Here is a 19,113-nt window from a genome sequence, read left to right on the forward strand (position 1 = left end):
GATAGGAAGATACTCATAGAAAGATTGATTTGCTCCAGGATTACAGAACTTATCAGTGGCAGAGCTGACAGCAGAACCTTGGAAAACCCAATTTAAAAAAAATCCTTAGCAGGTCACTTAAAGAGAAGATCATCTCTAGTACCTGGTCTACCGATGAGAAAAAAAGTAATCATGTAAAACCAGGGGACGGCAACTTTTCAGAAGTAGTGTGCAGAGTCTTCATTTATTCACTCTAAGTTAAGGTTTCAAGTGCCGGTAATACATTTTAACGTTTTAGAAGGTCTCTTTCTATAAGTCTATAATATATAACTAAACTATTGTTATATATAAAATAAATAAGGTTTTTAAAATGTTTAAGAAGCTTCATTTAAAATTAAATTAAAATGCAGAGCCCTCCGGACCAGTGACCAGGACCCCAGCAGTGTGAGTGCCACTGAAAGTCAGCTCGCGTGCCGAACACGGCACGCGTGCCATAGGTTGCCTACCCCTGTGCAAAACTGTCAAAACACCACCATATATCATTTGAATGAGACAGCAAGCAAAGCCGCTTACCTTTTCTACACTGTAGCTTGGCCTTGAACAATCTGGGAATGGATGGCTCTGTTGCTGAACTACTTGATGTGTAAGTTTTGGAAACTGATGGACATGTACATCCAATGTCTGAGCTCCTGCAAATCAGCAGTAAAATAAGGTGCAAAGGTTATTATTTAGAATGTAACACACATTTCTTCTAAGAATATCATCAAAATGTCTAACTGTTCATATTATATTTCTATCTAACCGTATACATTATTGTGATATAAAATTTAGTTTCAGAGAGGATTTAACAAAAATCCACTTCCAACAGCAAACAGGACATTCTTCTAGTCTTGGAAGGCACTACAGAAGTGCAAAGTATGTTTCCAGCCCCACTCCTGGCTCCAGACTCACCCCCAGTTACAGCCCCTTTACCCCATCCATGTTCCCCTCCTCCCCCACTCCTGGTTCTGGGGGGACGCAGACACGGGTAAGGGGGGGCATTACCCTGAAAAGTTTAGGCACCACTGCTCTAGTGGTTTAAAACTGGTTACATCGGTTTACCTTGCCCTGAACCTATATAAAAGAGGTTTAAATCTACTTAAGAGCTTGTCTAGATGAACAGTTAGTGTGCAGCAAGCTAGGGTGTAAAACTACAGCATACCAGTCTGTTGCACACTAAGGGCTTCTCTACACTTGAAACGCTACAGCGGCACAGCAGTTGCACTGCAGCTGTGCTGCTGTTGTGCTTCAGTGTATACATTACTGATGCCAATGGGAAGGGTTCTCCCATCAGCATAAGTAATCCACCCCACTCCCCTAGAGAGGCTGTAGCTAAATTGATGGAAAAATCCTTCCGTCAATCTAGCGCTGGCTATGGCGGGGGTTAGGTCAGTTTAATTACACATCAGGGGTGTGGATTTTTCACAACTCTGAGCAACACAGCTGGGTCGACCTAACTCTTTAGTGTAGACCAGGCCTAACTCTTGGTGTGACCCTGCTGCTTATCCTATTAATGTGTGCTAGGTGTTCCATGGTTCACTTTATACACTGCTGTTTGAAATAGCAAAAGGTCAAATGTACTAGGAATCATCTAGAGTGCAGGGACCATGCAGTCAGTGCACAGCAGGCTGGAGCAATATAGATTTACACACCAGCTTGTCACACACAGTTTGTCTAGACATGCCTTAAGAGTGTCCATACACAAAGTTACATTGATTTAATTAAACTGATTTTTTTTAAATCACACCTTTAGTTAAACTGATGCATCCGTGTGAAAACTAGGCCTTTGTTTGATGTCTACAAGGTTCAAAAGAGACGACAGCAAACTAGATAAGGATTGGAGTTCAGATTTACACCCTAATCCTGATCTATATCTTGCCCATCATCTTCCCATTCTCTCTTCCTATCAAACATACAAGTGAAAAGCAGCCATTGTTTTTGGATGTCCTAAAAATAATTGATCCAGGTTGCCAAAATATAGCCTGAACAATGAGGTTTATCCAATAACCTTGTTTTACAGCAATTCAGACTTCCTCCTCTCTTGATGAGCAGAAGTTGTAGGACTGTGGCTCTCAAGTAACAGTCATGCTATAGTGTGTGCAGAGGCACCCTGTTGTACTGGAAATCCTTGGAAGGAATTCTGTCTGACCCAAACACACTGCAGCAACAGTTCTGCCACCCTTTCAACAGATGCAACATGCACTCCAGTGCTGGCCTGGCTAGTTATTCTTTTCAGAGTAGCTAGATGTGTGAAGTGCCCAGTTTATATCAATAGCCTTTAAATCTGAAATATGAAGATAACTGTGTTGATGTTTAAACTGTCAACTATTTCACTGCTGATCATTTTAGCTGAACCAAACTATAGTGCTTATCCCACAGTCTTATACTTCTCTCATACTTCCGCATGTGCCAAAAGACCCAGTGGTCCTGACCCATCTAGCAAAACTTCCAACTTCCCCTTTCACTGTTGTTCTACATTGTCCTCAGTTATACCTGTTGTACCCCATAGTTCAGATTTTGGCTTCAGTAAGGTTAGAGCAACCCCCGTTACACCACAATGGGATGGCACGGATGTGGTAGAGGGCACAATTTAATCTGCAGACCTTCTTACTGGATATGATGCATGACATGTAAAGAACACAGTTTAGCTCTAAAAGCTTATTGTAAATTTGCAGGTTGTCGGTTCTAAAAAATGGACAAATCAATGAATTTCACAATGCCATTTTTAAAGAGTCACTCTTAGGGTGAGACCATAGTTGCAGAGTTTTATGCAGTTCTCATTACTCAAAAGGATGGTAGCCATATTGCTGGGATTAAGAGGGGCATAAAGGAAATAACTGATCAGTGGGGCATGCCCACCTCACCATTCATACAGCTAGCTGGCGATGCAATTGAGACATTACAACAAGTAATGCGAGTACTGCAAGTACCGAAGCATGATTTGGATTCTTCAGGAAGGTAATCATGCCAAAACTGAAATGCACAAGAATATCTGTGGAATCAGAACACCTTTGACAAGTATAATGGAATTGTCTGTGTGTGTTTGCATCTCTCTCTCTCTCTCTCACACACACACACACACACACACACACACACACACACACACACACACACACACACACACAACCATTTTTATCAGATTTAAAACATGTAAATGATATGGGCTTTAAGTAAACATACAGAGGTTTAACTGAGGGACTTCTTTTTCTTGCTATCTTTTTCATTAAATCAAAGTGACTCATGTAAAGTTGCATGTGTGCAGCATTCTGGTCTTCAGCATAGATCTGTCTGGTACAAACAGGGTGACTACTGATGTTCTGAAATAAAAATAGCATCAGATGATAAATGCCGTAAGTCACCACTGTAATATCTCAAAAAATATGGTTTACATTAAACTGGACTTTGACACATTCTAATTCAATTTTTTGCCACTTGAAGATACTAAAAAGAAATAACTGCCTTGTCATTTTTGTTTTAAAATTTACCAACTGATCGGTTATTAAATAGTCACTTCTATAGTGCTTTTCACCATCAGGGAATTTTGGAAATGTCAGTTAAACCTGAAAACACCATGTAATTTCCTAATTTTACAGATAGAAAACTGAGTCAAAGACATGAAGTGACTTGTATAAGGTCATTCATCAAGTCAATAAGCTCATATCTGTGGTTCGTCTCTCACTCTAAGGACTCAAATGATTTCATAATAATAGGTGTGTGCATTGTCTGTCTCTCTCTCTCTCTCTCTCGTAACTCAGCTTCTCTTAACTGTTAAGGTTATAATAATCATGTAATAATCACTGGATTATCTCCCTGACCTGATTGCAAAGAGGTAATTCCTTTATATTGACAAAAGAAAGTTAGAAACTTAAATTTTAACTTGTTGTTTATTATATAGTGCAAAATTAAGTTTAACGTGTGTCTTATTTGATATCATCAGGTAAACTCTCTCTGAAAACCATACTCAACTAGTTTTTGCTTTCTCCTTTAGATGATATCAAAATCAGTAATAAGAGAAGACATTGCTACAATATTTTAGTTTTATTTTTTGCACACTATAGTTATACCCAATTAACAGTAATACTTCTAAATTGCACAGACAACATTTCAGGGAACCTCACTTATGACTCAAGTATGTGATAAAGTCTGATGATAATAATTTGAGTCCAAAGAATCACTTCCAGAAAGATACCACAACTAATCCAGGAGGCACCAATTAGAGTTGACCCAAATAATTAATTATTTAACACTAACACTTTTGCCTCTACTCTGCATAAAAGCAAGAGCTGAGTGAAATATTTTTGGCAAATAGTAAACATTTGCCAAAAAATGCATTTGGGGGACAGGGAGCTCAAACTATTTGTGAATTCAGGTCAAATTCAGCAAACAGTTTCAGCCAAAAAAAATTTGGAAACATCGACATCTCATTTCGACAATGCTGATTCAACACATCATTTCAACAATACTGATTTGATTTGACATTCAAAACATTTCATTCAGCTCAAACAAACAAAATTTTTTTGTTTTTTCACTTAGGTGAGGAAAACCAAACAAATTTAGTTTTGGTTAGAAACTAACTAAATCTTTTTTCTGATTTTTTGGTTTGACTACCAAATATAAAATAAATTATTCGTTTAGCTCTAATTAAGACGTTTCAAACAGAATTTACTACTGTGCTGTAACTTGTTTAACTGATAAACACTAAAATCAGTCTGCTCTTCTCTATAAATTATTCTAATTTTATTCCAAGATGTCTGTTTCAATCCTTAATTAGTGACAGAGAATCAGGCTTTGGTAAAGATTGAACCACCATTGCTTGGATCAAATTTAAGTACCCAGTCGATAAAGGAAAGTTATAATCTACACCATAGTATCAAAGTTAATTCAGATTTTTTAATTTCTTCCTTAATATCAGATGTAATCACAATAATTTATTTTGTTAATCTATATATTCTGTACTCTGTTACACCACTGTATTCTATTCAAGCTAGTCAGTCAAAGTAGGCATGTAAAATTTTGTCCAGTATTAGTGGAATATATTTTGTAAATTTATTTAATGTGATATATTAAACATACTCCATATTGTCTGTCTGGTGTGAGAAATGTGTATAATACCTGCCAATAGACCATGGTATACAGAATTTTACAGTATATGCTTGCTGAACACTAGGGCAGCTTTACAGTAGTTCAAGAAAAATGCTGTACAGTCTACAATGAAAACTGAATAAATTGGTGCCCCTAGTGTGTGAAAGGAATACACAATTCAATTTAAACTCACCTTTCCTTCCTCTCTTGGAATAATAACATTTTCATATCGATTTTGGCATTGTTTTGGTGAGCGATAAACTTGGTTATAGGACTTAACAAGGTCACTAACAAGATCCCAATTGGGTGTGTGCACTGGGGACATAACGGCAAGATTTGAAGGACGCTCCAGTAACTGCTTCACTGCCTAGAAAAGAAGAAGGTATAAGACTCAGGAGGACACTACTAATACTACGAAGTGTAAAGTAAATGTTGTGTGTGTGTGAGTGTCACCAAATTAATTAGATTTCACAGATGCTGAAAATAACGTTGTGGAGAGAAAGTCAGAGAAAAGTTATTTCTGGAGCCAATAAACAAACTATAGTTAAAAGCAAAAATTAAAAAACTCAAAAAGCCCAATAATAAAACAGAAGGACTTTCTTACTTGTAGCAGCGCCCAGTCTTCACTAATCAGCCACTCAGGATTGTCCTGTCCAGCTGCTGCCCGTCCAGCTTCAGTAGCTTGTTTGACAACAGCAGGCAAAGGTTTTGTGACATATGTTTGCTGTTTCAGCAGGATGGTCTTCTGCTTGTTACCCTTTCGACGCATTTTCAACATTCTTGGAGTCGCTCGGTGAAAAAGTGACCGAGGAATAGCCACCTCTCCATGACGATGTTTATTCCTCCTACCTGCAGCTATCAGTGGAACGAGAGGATCGTTTCAGTGAAAGGATGGATGGAACTTTGTTAAAGCAAAAAATGACTGTACCAGTCATCTGGCTCTACTAGAGAAGTGTTCACAATACTGTGTTTTGCATGTAAAAAGGTGTCTACCTTCAATTTATTGTCAGCTATGACTAAATTTAATAAGACCAGTGATTTCTAACTTAACTCTTCAATCATAATAGCTTTGACTTCCTTTAATTACTACTAAACCACAGCTACTATAGTTTTTCATTTTCGTTTTTACTGTAGCTTAAATAACATACTGAATGTGATTCTCAAGACAGGAAATAAGCCTAATTGGGGGTGGAGGCAAGAGGGAGAATAACACCGGTTTCACTGCTCAGTCCCTGTTAATTTCATTCATTCATTTCTATTTCTAATTCAGAAAATAAAGGTTAAGACTTCTGGCACCCAATTTTCAAAAGGCACTCCACCCTGTCTCTAAGTCAGCACTCAAAATCATTCACATCAATAAAAAAAAATCTAATTTGCTTAGAGAAATGGTATACAAAACACCCTAATCTTTAGGAATGAACATATAAATGTTTTTTAAAATTTGGCCACTTGAGTTTGTGAAATTTTCCATTTTATTTACAAAGAAATAAATAAGGAAAGGCTACCAGATGGATCCATTCTGAATTGCTTACTCTCCTTCCTGGCATACAAAGGGGGCAGCTTAGACTCTGAAATTGGTGTGGAATCATACATCAGACACGTAACAGAATCAATGTAGACGTCATTGTGATCTGGAGGCAGAGTAAGGGGAGTCCAAATCTGGAAAAAAAAAAAACCACACAGATTATATGTCGTCATGATTAGTTAACTAACTGCAGATAGGTTTATTTCCTCTTCAAAAAAAAATTACTGACTTACTGGCATTCTTTCTATTTGCCCATCTAGGTCTTCATAGACATATTCCTGTACAGGAAAGATACAACTCTTAATGATACCAATGATATCAGTGAAGAGATCCCAACATATACAAACAAGCAGCTAACAATGAATAGGTATATTTACAATCACTATAGTAAATAGTTACAATTACTCCAAAATTAAATGTAAGTACATTAATGAAGCAGATCAGCTTCAAGGTGCAGCACACTATCACTCCCAGCCGCATCAGTGCTTTCATTTCCTCCTGCTTCTCCTCTGCCCTCCTCTCAAGCCTCATCCCTAATCAATCTTGACCTCCCACTTTTTGCTTAGCATTGCCAACAATGCCAGATGTCAAGACAAATCAGCCTATGGACTTGCTGTTCTTTTCCCCAAACAGAAACCATCAATTCTACAAAATTAGGAAAGATTAGGGTCACATCTGTGGACAAGACTACAAACTAGAGTTAAAGGGTACAAGGTGGGAGCCAGAGTAATAGGTACCACCAACTCACCCTTAAATGCACACTGATCATCACAAAAACATAATTTCATGAAAGGCGAGAACTAAGGTTACTTTGAAATTACCATGTTATAGGCATCTTGCCTAGTGTAGGTTAGGAGCTCTTCCTCCTCTTCCCACTGCATTTCATCTTCCTTTTCCTTCAGCTTCTTGATATGATTGAGTTCCCACTCTCTGTTTGCAGTTTTCGACTCCTTTTAACAGGGAAATCCAGTAAAATTAAGCCTTACAGCATTGCAATCTCAGAAAGTAACTGCCTAGCTTTTCACAAAAAATTAAATGATATTTAGAAGTGGATTGCCACATACGTGGATATGATAATTAAGGAATGGATGCATTTATTGACATGACAACATAGTGGTACAAAGAGTTTACTAAGATCAACCTGCATTCTCATGGAGTAAGACAGGAAATGCCAGGACACAGAAACAAACCTACCACTCCATCCATATACACAAAACTTATTTTAGCAAGGGATAAATGCTCACTAAGTCTTTTTCATCCTTAGGCTTTTTTTTTTTTAAATGTAATGTTAAGCACAACCATTTTAAACAAATCTTCAGTGACAAGAGTTCCAATAGTATTTTTCTAAATTTATTTATTTAGCCTGTGCATTGTCGTCTAGCCAATGGCATCTTCAGTGGCATGATGCAGTTCTTCTAGGCCATTGCTGAACCTAGTCAGCAGGCATTCCTTGACAATGTGCGTCATCGTCTGTATTGCGCCGCAGCTGCACAAAGAGCTGTCACGAAAGCCTCAGCGATACTGGTTACCATTTTTCTAATAGTATATTGCCAGTAGCGAAATGTATTTCCTTACCTCATTGACTTTCTGCTTTCCCTGATCATTGTAGTCATGAAATAATTCCAAGTAATTCAAAGCATACTTTTCAATTGGCGTCAGCTGTTTAGGAAAACACATTTTCAAATACTGCTACTTATTTAGGTTTATAATTAAAATACAAACCTATTTTACCAGTTATTTAGGAAAAAGAGCATTCTTTATTTCTGACGCACAAAAAAGTAGCATGGTCTGATGGTCAGAACATAGGCCTGAGGGCCAAAAATTCCCAAGTTCTAATCCTAGCTCTGTTACTGACTCACAGTATGGCCGGGGATAAGCCAGAATGTCTTGGTCTCCATTTTGCCATCTGAAAAAGGAAGATAAGGATCTACTACCTGTACACTGTAAAGAAGCCTTAATTGCTTTCCAGTAAGCAGGATATTCCCCTGTGCAGAGACTAAACAGAGTTGTCCGTAGAGTAACAAGGAGACAGGGATGGGAAACGAAGGTCCAATCAGATTAAGGAAATAGAGGAAACTCTAAAAATAGCTAACTTGATCATTAGGAAGAGGATAGAGGGTTGCACATACATCTGGGAAAGTGCTGGGGTTGCTTTCTGGTTATGTAAAACCATTTACGTTTACCCCAGAACACTCACTCTCTCAAGAGAAAACTTGCTGACTGAAAAGTTTATGTTGATGACCCAATAGATAGTCTGAGCTAGTTATGCCAATCACCCAAGACTTTGCAATTAATTGCTGTTTGTACAGAAGACAGTTTGATGCCAGTGAGGTGATGTTGGGGTACTTCAATAACATTCTGTTTCATTACCACACAGGAAGTTATTTTCAAATGTTTCCAAAGGTTAGACATAAAAATAAGAGACATAATTCTACCAGATCCATAATGTCATCCAATTCCTTTAACTGTGTCGAAGCCTTAATACTTCTTGGACAGCGTAACTCTGAAGTTACTTCAGTTCTTGACTCAATTCTTGCCTCTTGTGCATATTTTCCAAGGTCCTCTTTTCTCTGTTCAACGCTAAGAGCCTTTTGAAAATATTAAAAACATTATAAGAAAAAATACAGTGTGTGATTGTAATAAAAAGTTACATTGGAATTGGACTTTACTCTCAATTTTAGAAAAGTAAACACACTTATGAGTATCTTAGCTGAATATAAAGCCATTTTTCATTTGATTCAATGAACAAAGCTAGGAATAGGGCAATAGCACAACTGTGGAAATAAAGAACTGGTGATGTGCACAAACAATCATGGTAGTTTTCTCATCATTGACCTCTCTTTATTTTCTTTATTACCTCAGATTTCAAAAATCACCACACAATTTTTTAGCAGAAGTGCTAAAAAATGAGAACACATGATTTGCCCTCATCCATCAAAGAAAAAAAATATCCATGATGGTTAGAGCTTTTACTTCAACTCAGAATTGGGATCAGATTTTAGTAATACAAATCTATGGCATGCTACAGAATGAACAGTTACAAAGCTTTATTCTCTGGAGTGCTCACTGTAATCATTTAGTTCATTCTTTAAATTTAATCTTACAAGGATTACAAATAGATCTGTGTGTAACACTCAGGCATATATCATTATAGTATTTAAATGATGATTTTGTTTTGTTGACCAAAATCTTTTCTAGGTGTGATTCATGTGGAATTTATATCCCAAGTTTTGTTTTGAGTTTCAGGCAAAAACTTCAGCCCAAATCTCTGACTTTCATATGATTTCAGGTTACAGCCCTGCAAAACCCACTGAATTTATATGGTTTTGATGCCAAAACAATAAAACCTTTGCTTCACCCCAAAACTCTGCCACAGTTCACCCCAAAGAAGAATATAAACAAGTTTTTCAGCAAAACTGGGCAGAATCTGTATGCACGTGAATGATGCCAAGACATCATACTGATCCCTGAGCGACTATGTCTAAATTAAACTTTTTTCATTCTTGATACAATATATACAAAAGTTAAAATATTGGGGTACAAGTAACCTGTCTAAAACCGAAAACACTTCAGTGGAAATGAAGTCAGGCCATTAGTATTTCTGTTCCTCTTTCTTACCTCTGCAAAAAGTGGTGCAACTTTGGGAGAGATGGTTTCTGCCAGGGAAGGTTTCTCAGAAAGTACCACAAACTCCCCAGCTTTGACTCTGAAATCAAGATCCTCTAACGAAGAATGGACTTCAAATAACTCCTGAGCAGTTTGCTGAAAGTCAAAAAGGTGTTTTGGATTCCCAATTATAATTAGAAAATTTGAAATGGCTGATTTTATCTTAAATCCACATTCTTGGTTCTTTCAGTAAACAGTCTGTCCGTGAAGGGAGAATTATAATTGCATTACCTATTACCTATGAAAATTCTTAACACATAATACAAGATGATCTTAAGGTCATTAAGTTCTCAACTTGACCTGTCTTGACAATGGTATCATATGACAGATCTTGCCTTATAGAATGCAGAGGACATACAAGTTACCCTATTTCTTTCTACAGCCCATCTTGTCCACAGTAGGAAATAGGTGAGCCCCTTTCAATGGGAGTCATTGCTGAAACAACTTATTTTTCATTTAACCTAACAGTGTACTACCAGGAAATTAAGTTTTAAAAAAATCACCCCACACAAATCTGAAAAATTCTTCTGGATGAAATTTAACTTTAAATGTAAAGAAATGTTTCTACATTCATTTCATAGTTACTAAGTGCTACAAAACAATCGATGTAACTTTTAAACTAGCCTTGTAAAATCATCATGAAAATTTCCTATGCGGGCACAAAATGTACTGTTACAATAATAGTTTAATGTTACGTGCTTATGAAAGAAATTACTAGCCGCAGGCAAAAGGCTGCTCTTTAAGGGTACGTCTATACTTACCTCCGGGTTCGGCAATAAGCAATCGATCTTCTGGGATCGATTTATCGCATCTTGTCTAGATGCGATAAATTGATCCCGGAAGTGCTCGCCGTCGACACCGGTACTCCTGCTCCGCGAGAGGAGTACGCAGAGTCGACGGGGGATCCTGCCTGCCGCGTGTGGACCCGCGGTAAGTACCTTGTAGTTCAAACTAAGATACTTCGACTTCAGCTATGTTATTCACGTAGCTGAAATTGCGTATCTTAGTTCGAACTGGGGGGTTAGTGTGGACCAGCCCTAAGACAGCAATGCTGCAAGGTGTTGAGCACTCTGACACCAATCCAGTAAGTCTCTCAAATATGCACTTAGCTTTAATTTTTATGCATCTTCAATAGTACTACTCACATGCTTAAACATTTTGAAGTACCTGTGTTAAAAATGTCATAGGATAGTTATTTCCCTGAGCGGCTACTTCTTTAATCAAACATTTAGTGCCATTTTTCAACAGCATCTCTTCTACGGAATTACCACTTACAAGCCTGTGGAACAAAACACCCAGTCAATACAGCAACATTAAAAGCATGTTCTTCTGAAATTAAGCATTTTACAGCTAACTTTCTTTATATTATAGCAGTGTCTAGCAGCACAAATTTAGTTCAGGGCCTGTTACGCATTTTCATTAGAGACCCTGATTTTTTCAAGCAAAACTTCAAAGTTCTTTTACAAGTTCAAATATCACTTTCAAAACACAGTTATTTTCAAAATACAGGACAAAGTTTGGAATAAAAATGCAACCTTATGTAAAAATAACTTCAAAGCATATGCTTGCAATATGCATATCCTCAGTATGAAAAGTCCACAATCTATACCTCCTGTTGATCTCCCTCAATAGCTTCAAACATTTAGAACGACAACTGTCAGACTACAACTACTGTATGTGGCACTTCATAGAAGCTAAGCAAGTGTCCATATGCTTAACTCTCTGTTCAGGAATTAGCAGAGTCACCTAAGAGAAGCCCTCCATCACTAGTAGTGCCAGGGGAGATGACTGCTCTCTATAAATACATCAGAGGGATAAACACAAGAGAGAAAGAAGGAGTTATTTAAGATAAAGGCCAACGTTGGCACAAGAACAAATGGATATAAACTGGCTATCCGCAAGTTTAGGCTTGAAATTAGATGAAGGTTTCCAACCATCAGAGGAGTGAAGTTTTGGAACAGCTTCTGTAACTTGAAGTCCTTAAATCAAGATTTGAGAACTTAACGAACTCAGTCAGAGGTCACGGGCCTATTACAGGAGTGGGTGGGTGAGGTTCTGTAATGTGCAGAAGGTCAGACTAGATTATCATGATGATCCCTTCTTGTGGTAAGTCTATGAATCTGTGAGACTAGAGCCTCATGATCACCAACACCTGTTGGTCAATGGTTTCAAAAGCTACCAATAGACTTCAAATCAGCAAGGACATTTATTGTCCATCACCATCAAGAGATTGTCAGGCATATTAACCGTAACAGTCAGAACAGAATATTGAGAAATATAGATGATTTAGAATATGAGAACAGAAAAATGGAAGAGGAAGACAGAGCTATAATGATGGAAAAGAACAAGGTTTTAAGTAGTCTTAAGGGGGAAAAAAGTCTTCAGATGGAGAATATCCTAACATCAGAATGCAAATGTTTTATAGTGGAACTGATTTTAATGGAAGCAGAGTTCGGCCAACATTGAGCACTTTTGAAAACCCCACCCCAAAGCCATTGCTAGGAGCACTTTGGCCAGTCTAAGTATTTTTCCCCATTTCAGTTTTACAGCAGCTACACTGGCTTCTAAATACTAGTGTCACCTGTATATGTGGATGTCTTTGTTTCTCCCAATTGTATCACACCATTCCTGAGCTTTTGCATGCATCAGTGGATCTAAATCAGTGTCACAGAACACAACAGTGTTTGCCTCTATGTGACTGCCACCCATGGAAGGACTGTGGGAGGAAAGAATGGCACAGAAGATTCGCTTATCTCTGTTGAATCTTTTTATCAGCTCCTAAATGGGAAAGAGTTATAGTTACAACTCCAAATTGTTGTACATGAAATCTTTGAACTACATTTTACTACATCTTAAGAACAAGAAGATCTTAAAGTGCTAACTTTATTATTTATTTCTGTGATCTAGGTCAAAGGTGTTAACAAAAAGACTGTGAATGTTTTATAAATTGACACAAATAAATAATCCTAAATTCAACTTACATACTATTCTGAAATGTTTTAGAATCAGGCTTTAGTTGACCAATCTAAATACTACAGCTCTATGCAGTCATTCCATTTATCCTCCATAGAACACATCACAAATATCTTCTTTTGTTGTTACATTATGCATACTTTCGTTTTGATTTCTCTTTTTACTTGCTAAATTGAATCCCCCCCTCCCCCCCGTCCTGTGCAGATTGCTATGCTGCTTTAAGGCAAAATATTTTTCTTGATGTTTTACACTGTATCTGGCTTAAAGCACAGTGATATATATGAGATGAAAAATGAGAAAAAAGAACTAACTATGTTATGGAGGTTAATGTTTGCTCAAATTGTAGGCCCCAAAGGAAATGCAGAGTCCTACTGGGGAGGGATATGAGCATATTTTTAATTTATCCTCAGGCAATGCCAGGGCACTATACAGGCAAAAAAGCCCCTGGAGTAAGGCTGAGGAAAAGCCAACTAACTTAAAAACACTCACCGTGCATTTACAGACAGTATAAGCACAAGCATTAAGTCACGAATATTATTAAAACATAAGAGCTCCTGTTCATCTGGGATAAAATGATTTAAGGCTCTCTACAAGAAATCATCATGAAGCAGGACAACTCAGGATATGCGGTCTTGGCAACTTCCTCTCTTCCTTGAGACCTAGCAATTTAATTTTTTACAAAATGTGTTTTCTGTGCTACCACCACTTAGTTGTTCTAGCCAAATACATAATAGGCCTATGGCACTGCCAAATAGGAAGACTTTTTTTTTTTTTTTTTTTTTAAATTAAGAGTGCTGTTGTATAAATCTCCACTTGGGCTTTCTTCCCTCATTTATATGAATTAGTAATAAACAGATGTTAAGAGGCCTCTCTCACCAGATATTGCTCATAGTTGACATTTTCATCAATTCTTATGTAGGTGAGAAAACGGACATTTAAGAACAGCTCCAGTATATCTAACATTAGAATCATCTGTGTTAGAATCAGCACACGGTGTCCTTTAGATTTCAACTTCTGAAGCAAGACAGCAAGAGCTTCCAATTTGCCTGTTTTTGAAAGAGAATAATATAAAGGTTTGCATGCAGCAGTCAAGAGTCAGAGAAAGGAGGTCTGTATAATATTGCCACCCATTCTCCTTTACCTGAATCAAACTGCACCAGTCGGCGATCAGGGAACTGTAGTAAGCGTGGAGTTGTAATCTGTTGTAGCTGATGTAAATAGGGAGCTGCCTGCTCTTTAAGATTCTGCTTGAAAATTTTCATTCCATGCCTATATGAAAAGGGAGGATTTCCGACACGCAAATATGCGGGAGCAGCAACTGCTGCTGGCAGCACACAGAGAGTGCTGTAAAATGAAGCAAAACTTTAATATAGCCTGAGCTGCTAAAAAATCTGCAGTCTTTATAGAACAGTGAGCTAAATATTCAAAACCAGTATTATAATATTAAGTGTCTGCCAGCATAATACCTCATCCAATCATCATCCTCATATTTAATAACTATTAAACCTCATGTGTGCTTTTCTGACTATGACATAGTTTTTTATATTCTTGTTCCCAGGGTGTCTTATATACAGTAGTAATTGATCATTCTGCAACCCATCCTCTTAAGTGTAGGTTGAATCAGTGATTTTACCTTCTGCACTGAGAAAGTGAGAGAATGAGATTATGGGTTGGAGAGTGGAAAAAGGCACTTGAAAGTGAATGGATGGATAAAAGCTTTATGTCATGCCATGGAGAACCAAGGACTCCTTGGCGTACCTACCTCTACAGATGAACGTGGGGTAAGAGAAATCCTAACTAACCAGATACACACTATTCCTCTCCCCTTTTTATTTCCTCTTTAGTTTATCTTTTACTCATCTATATTTGTTGTTCAGTATGGACCCTAGATTTAACTTTTTTTTAAAAAGAGTCAGAAATGTCTGTATGGTTTTTTTTGTGGATTTAAAAAAGAAACAACGAAAATGTTTAATATTTGTAGATAATCTGGGATTACCATGCAATTTACAACCATAGTGCCTTCTTACCTGCCAGGATACAAAATGTAGACATAGCATGGGAGAACAATTAAACATGAGGGAAACAAAAAATAGTGCAGGAAACTTGATGTAACAGATTTACTTTCTTTAGCAAAAAGAATAGTTTTCATGATTCTGCAGTTGTAATATACATATTTTACAGAAGGGAAAGCTTTGTGGTAAAGTTTGTGTAAGACAAATGTAAATAAGTCTATTAATAGGACAGTTGAGAGGAATGCCTTCAGAAAATCCCAGATTTTACTACCAGATAAAATATAGATTTGTCAGTTTTATATTAAACTACTATTACCTATTAATATAATCCTTTAGGGATTCCTGTCGCTGATCCGATGTCAGGATCAGGGCTTGCAGTGGATCATTTTGGCCTCCTGAGGCACTTGAAGAAAGGCAACAGTTCACAAAACCAGCCCACCTCCATTTGTTGTCCCTGGTAGAACTCTGTTGAGGAATCTTTTTTTCACCAATCAAAGAGCAAATTTCTAACAAGTCTCTGCCATACAATGGGACTCTGGAACAACGTCGCTCATTTACAGAAAATATTCTGTCCAGGCGTTCTTTTAGGTGCTTGTTCCTTTCCTCAAATGCTGTCTTTTATAATGAAATTCTGTTATTAATATACTTTGACTAGATATAGCTTATGTAAACAAAAGAACACACAAACATAAGTTGTGCAAGAGAAACTTTACCTTACGTGTGAATTCCAATAATGAAAGTGTGGGAAGATTAGGTAACAAACAAAATGCAGTAAAGAATTGTACAAGTATGATGAAAATGTAGATATTGGGATAGGACATTTTAAAGCAATCAACAAATTAAATTTCCCATGTCATGACTGCTGCTGGAAACTTTTCCTCTCTCTTACACAATACGTAGGAGGTATATTCTGCATGCTTTGTTAACATACTGTTCTACTTGGTGCGTACACACACACACACACACACACACACACACACACTATACCTGTGTTGGACATTCTAGGGTAGATACCGATTTTGATTCAGTTTCTGGATCATCCACTGCCAAATTGGTACCTGCATTTTTTCCAGAAAACAAACAGACAAAAAGAAGGTATTTATTTCATAGCCAATATTTGGATATAGATATACAATTGAATTTGATGGATACAAATGATATTCTGATATAGGGATCTACTGCTCTCTAAAAACACCACACACATCACCAAAGAGAAAAAGATTGACATGCATATACCATCTTTCATTCAAAGATCCCAGAAGGATTGACAAATTTCACAAAGAACATAGCAGATCTCTAATAATACAGAGGGAGTAACTTGTGGCTTTAATAAAACAAAAGAAATAATACTCTTGGGCATAATCTGAAGGAAAAATTATATTTCAATTTTAACAGACTGAAAAAATAAATGCTATTTATTTCATATTACAAGGCAGAGTTATATTTCTTTGCCTATTAGAAGTCTGATTAGCAACAGAAGATCTGTCTCTCATAGATAATATATTAATTAGATGTGGTCAAAATATATCCAACTACACTAAATACTCGCATGCATCATTCACTGTAATCTCCTTTGGTCAATTTTTGGAGACAAAACTTAAAAGTCTTTTTGAAACAAACTGACATTTTGAATAGTTCAAAAACTTTAATGCTTGCTCCTAAAAGATTTTAAAATATATATTATTTTTCCAAAATGTGTACTAACAGTTAAAATTCCAGCTGCTCAGCTGGGCATCTCACCAAAATTACAGCAAGGCTCCGACAGCATAAGTCACACCATTACAGAAACATATATGCTTCATATACCATGAACCTGTTCTGCTCTGATGATGAGTTTGCTATTTAAAAGTAACAAAGATCCCATTCTCTGCCTGTTTCAGAAAGCACATCTGTCAACTCTTAATATTTTCCAGCTCTTACGAATAGAGCTGTGAGGCAGAGTTCAAGAACAGTATGATGTACATGCATCCCATCTTTAATTACAATGGCTGTGGTTATTTTTAAATAAATATATTTTTCAGATTAATGAAACATTTTGCTTGTCAACAGTGTCTATTTAGATTGATCAACTAGACAGTTCCACAGTATTCAATTACATTATACTGCAGACTCAAACAACTGATGATCAATTATACTGTACAAAAATATATTCTAGTATGAACAGATGTATTATGTACCTAACAGAAAGGCATGGTGCCATCTTCTGACAGAGCTCCTTATCTGAATTTACATCAACTGTTACACTTCAACAAAATCCAGAATATGTAGCTACTGGCAGTTTTATATAGACGGATTTTCCTTTCCTTTGTCTACAGTCTCCAGAACCAGAAAATGAGATCCAAGGTGTATGGTAGGTACTTATAGGTACTCAAATAGATGACAAAAAGTCTGTAGACCCATGCAACACTCCCCAAAGATGTCAGAGGTTATCAGTCATGAACTAAATTTCTTTCTTTGTTTCTGACTCGAAGCGTCAGGACTCATTGTTAAATATGAATACTTCAATCGTATTCCAAACTGAATAAATAGTATTCTGCTGAAACAAGAGATTCCCGTATGCTATCTGGTGAAAGTTACTTACTTTGCTGTGTTACTAGTGTAGACGTTGGCACATCTGCTTGATGCTTTAAATACTTTGGGACACCAGTATCTTGAACAGTCCCAGCCCCAGCACGATAGAGGGGCAACAAGGTAACCGGCCACTGAGATTGCAAATACCGCAAGCCTGGCACTGAAACAATGTGAAGAACACTTCCTGCAACTGTAAATGCACAATTTAATGAGTAAATTCTGGGAATGGCAAATCTATTCTATACCTATTTTGAACGGAATGTATTTGCCACTTCATGTAATAAAAAAAGGAAACCATACAATTAAAGCAGTATAATGATACCTACCCATTTTTCCTATAAATGTTTTTTATGCCCTCACAAATTTCCTGTGCATAGGTTTCCCCTCTCTCCATGGTCCTGATGAATAATTATGTAAGAGTGAATGCAATGAAAATTTGTCCACAAGAGAGCAATCACTCTAAATACCAGACAAGTATCAGACACCTTAATGGATTCCTGCCATTTCTTCATCTGGCCTAAAAAAGGTGAGCTATTTCTTCCAATAGCATAAACCCCCCAAAGCCAACTTTCCCCACAGCTCACACATTTTACTGCCTCAATATACCTACTTCTAGCATCTTGAAAGTAATGGCCCTCCAGAAACTCCCCTTCTGCACAGTAATATGCATATCTGCTTCTGGGCCAGAATAAGTTTAGGTTTAAGTTGTTGTTTTTTAAAGACAAGTTATAAATTTCAGTTCCCCATTCCCACCAAAAAGACCTCTAGAAGACAGCAGATGCATTGTTATCCCTCTTCCCCTCCCTGAAAGCTTTCCCTTTCTTTAACTTAGTCAAAAATATATCATTGAGGTTAGGTTTTCCAATTCACTTCCCACTCTGGGGTATAGATTTAAATCTTTTCCTGAAGACTTTTTAGGAGTGTGGAGTACCTGAACTCAAATTCCAAAGGAAAGCCCTCATTCCCATATTGTATATGTTGATTTCCAGGACTCATCAGCTCTCTAAAACTTTAACAATATAGAGTAAATTAGTTCTAACAAGTCTGTCACTGATTTAAGTATTAAACGCTTTCTCCTTTCCACATTACTCATTAACACATTACTTATTAACACTTGCACTTCCATAGTGCATTTCATCTAAGGATTTCTGATCACGTTACAAATGTTATTTATGCCTTACAACCCCCCTTAGTGTCCCTGTGGGGCATAAACCTCAGTATCAATGCAAAAATGGTTATTAGTACAACTATAAAATTTACAATAAT

General features: G+C 37.0%; 1 protein-coding gene and 1 non-coding gene across 11 annotated transcripts in view; both read right to left on the reverse strand.

Annotated features, from left to right (window-relative positions):
- The window catches only part of LOC101937205 (E1A-binding protein p400-like), a 45,290-nt gene that overhangs the window by 1,256 nt on the left and 24,921 nt on the right, over window positions 1–19,113 (reverse strand). For 6 of the 10 annotated variants that reach the window (XM_042852548.2, XM_065568560.1, XM_065568559.1 and 3 more), the window contains 17 exons: window positions 17,858–18,037; window positions 16,264–16,334; window positions 15,593–15,891; window positions 14,406–14,608; window positions 14,141–14,310; window positions 12,873–13,069; window positions 11,459–11,570; window positions 10,244–10,387; window positions 9,061–9,213; window positions 8,201–8,284; window positions 7,447–7,575; window positions 6,859–6,903; window positions 6,606–6,759; window positions 5,705–5,955; window positions 5,294–5,467; window positions 3,199–3,335; window positions 553–668 (listed from right to left, as the gene is read on the reverse strand). In XM_042852548.2, the coding sequence (XP_042708482.2) occupies window positions 553–668; window positions 3,199–3,335; window positions 5,294–5,467; window positions 5,705–5,955; window positions 6,606–6,759; window positions 6,859–6,903; window positions 7,447–7,575; window positions 8,201–8,284; window positions 9,061–9,213; window positions 10,244–10,387; window positions 11,459–11,570; window positions 12,873–13,069; window positions 14,141–14,310; window positions 14,406–14,608; window positions 15,593–15,891; window positions 16,264–16,334; window positions 17,858–18,037 (2,619 nt within the window). The remainder of the gene's footprint in view (window positions 1–552; window positions 669–3,198; window positions 3,336–5,293; window positions 5,468–5,704; window positions 5,956–6,605; window positions 6,760–6,858; window positions 6,904–7,446; window positions 7,576–8,200; window positions 8,285–9,060; window positions 9,214–10,243; window positions 10,388–11,458; window positions 11,571–12,872; window positions 13,070–14,140; window positions 14,311–14,405; window positions 14,609–15,592; window positions 15,892–16,263; window positions 16,335–17,857; window positions 18,038–19,113) is intronic. The other 4 variants (XR_010592890.1, XM_024101428.3, XM_024101427.3 and 1 more) reach the window with 4 other exon arrangements.
- Window positions 13,591–13,728, reverse strand: LOC112058952 (small nucleolar RNA SNORA49). The gene has a single exon (XR_002888130.1). It is a non-coding gene; the product is annotated as a small nucleolar RNA SNORA49 (small nucleolar RNA).

This window comes from Chrysemys picta, chromosome 15 (assembly GCF_011386835.1).
Source record: "Chrysemys picta bellii isolate R12L10 chromosome 15, ASM1138683v2, whole genome shotgun sequence".
Lineage (NCBI taxonomy): Eukaryota > Metazoa > Chordata > Testudines > Emydidae > Chrysemys > Chrysemys picta.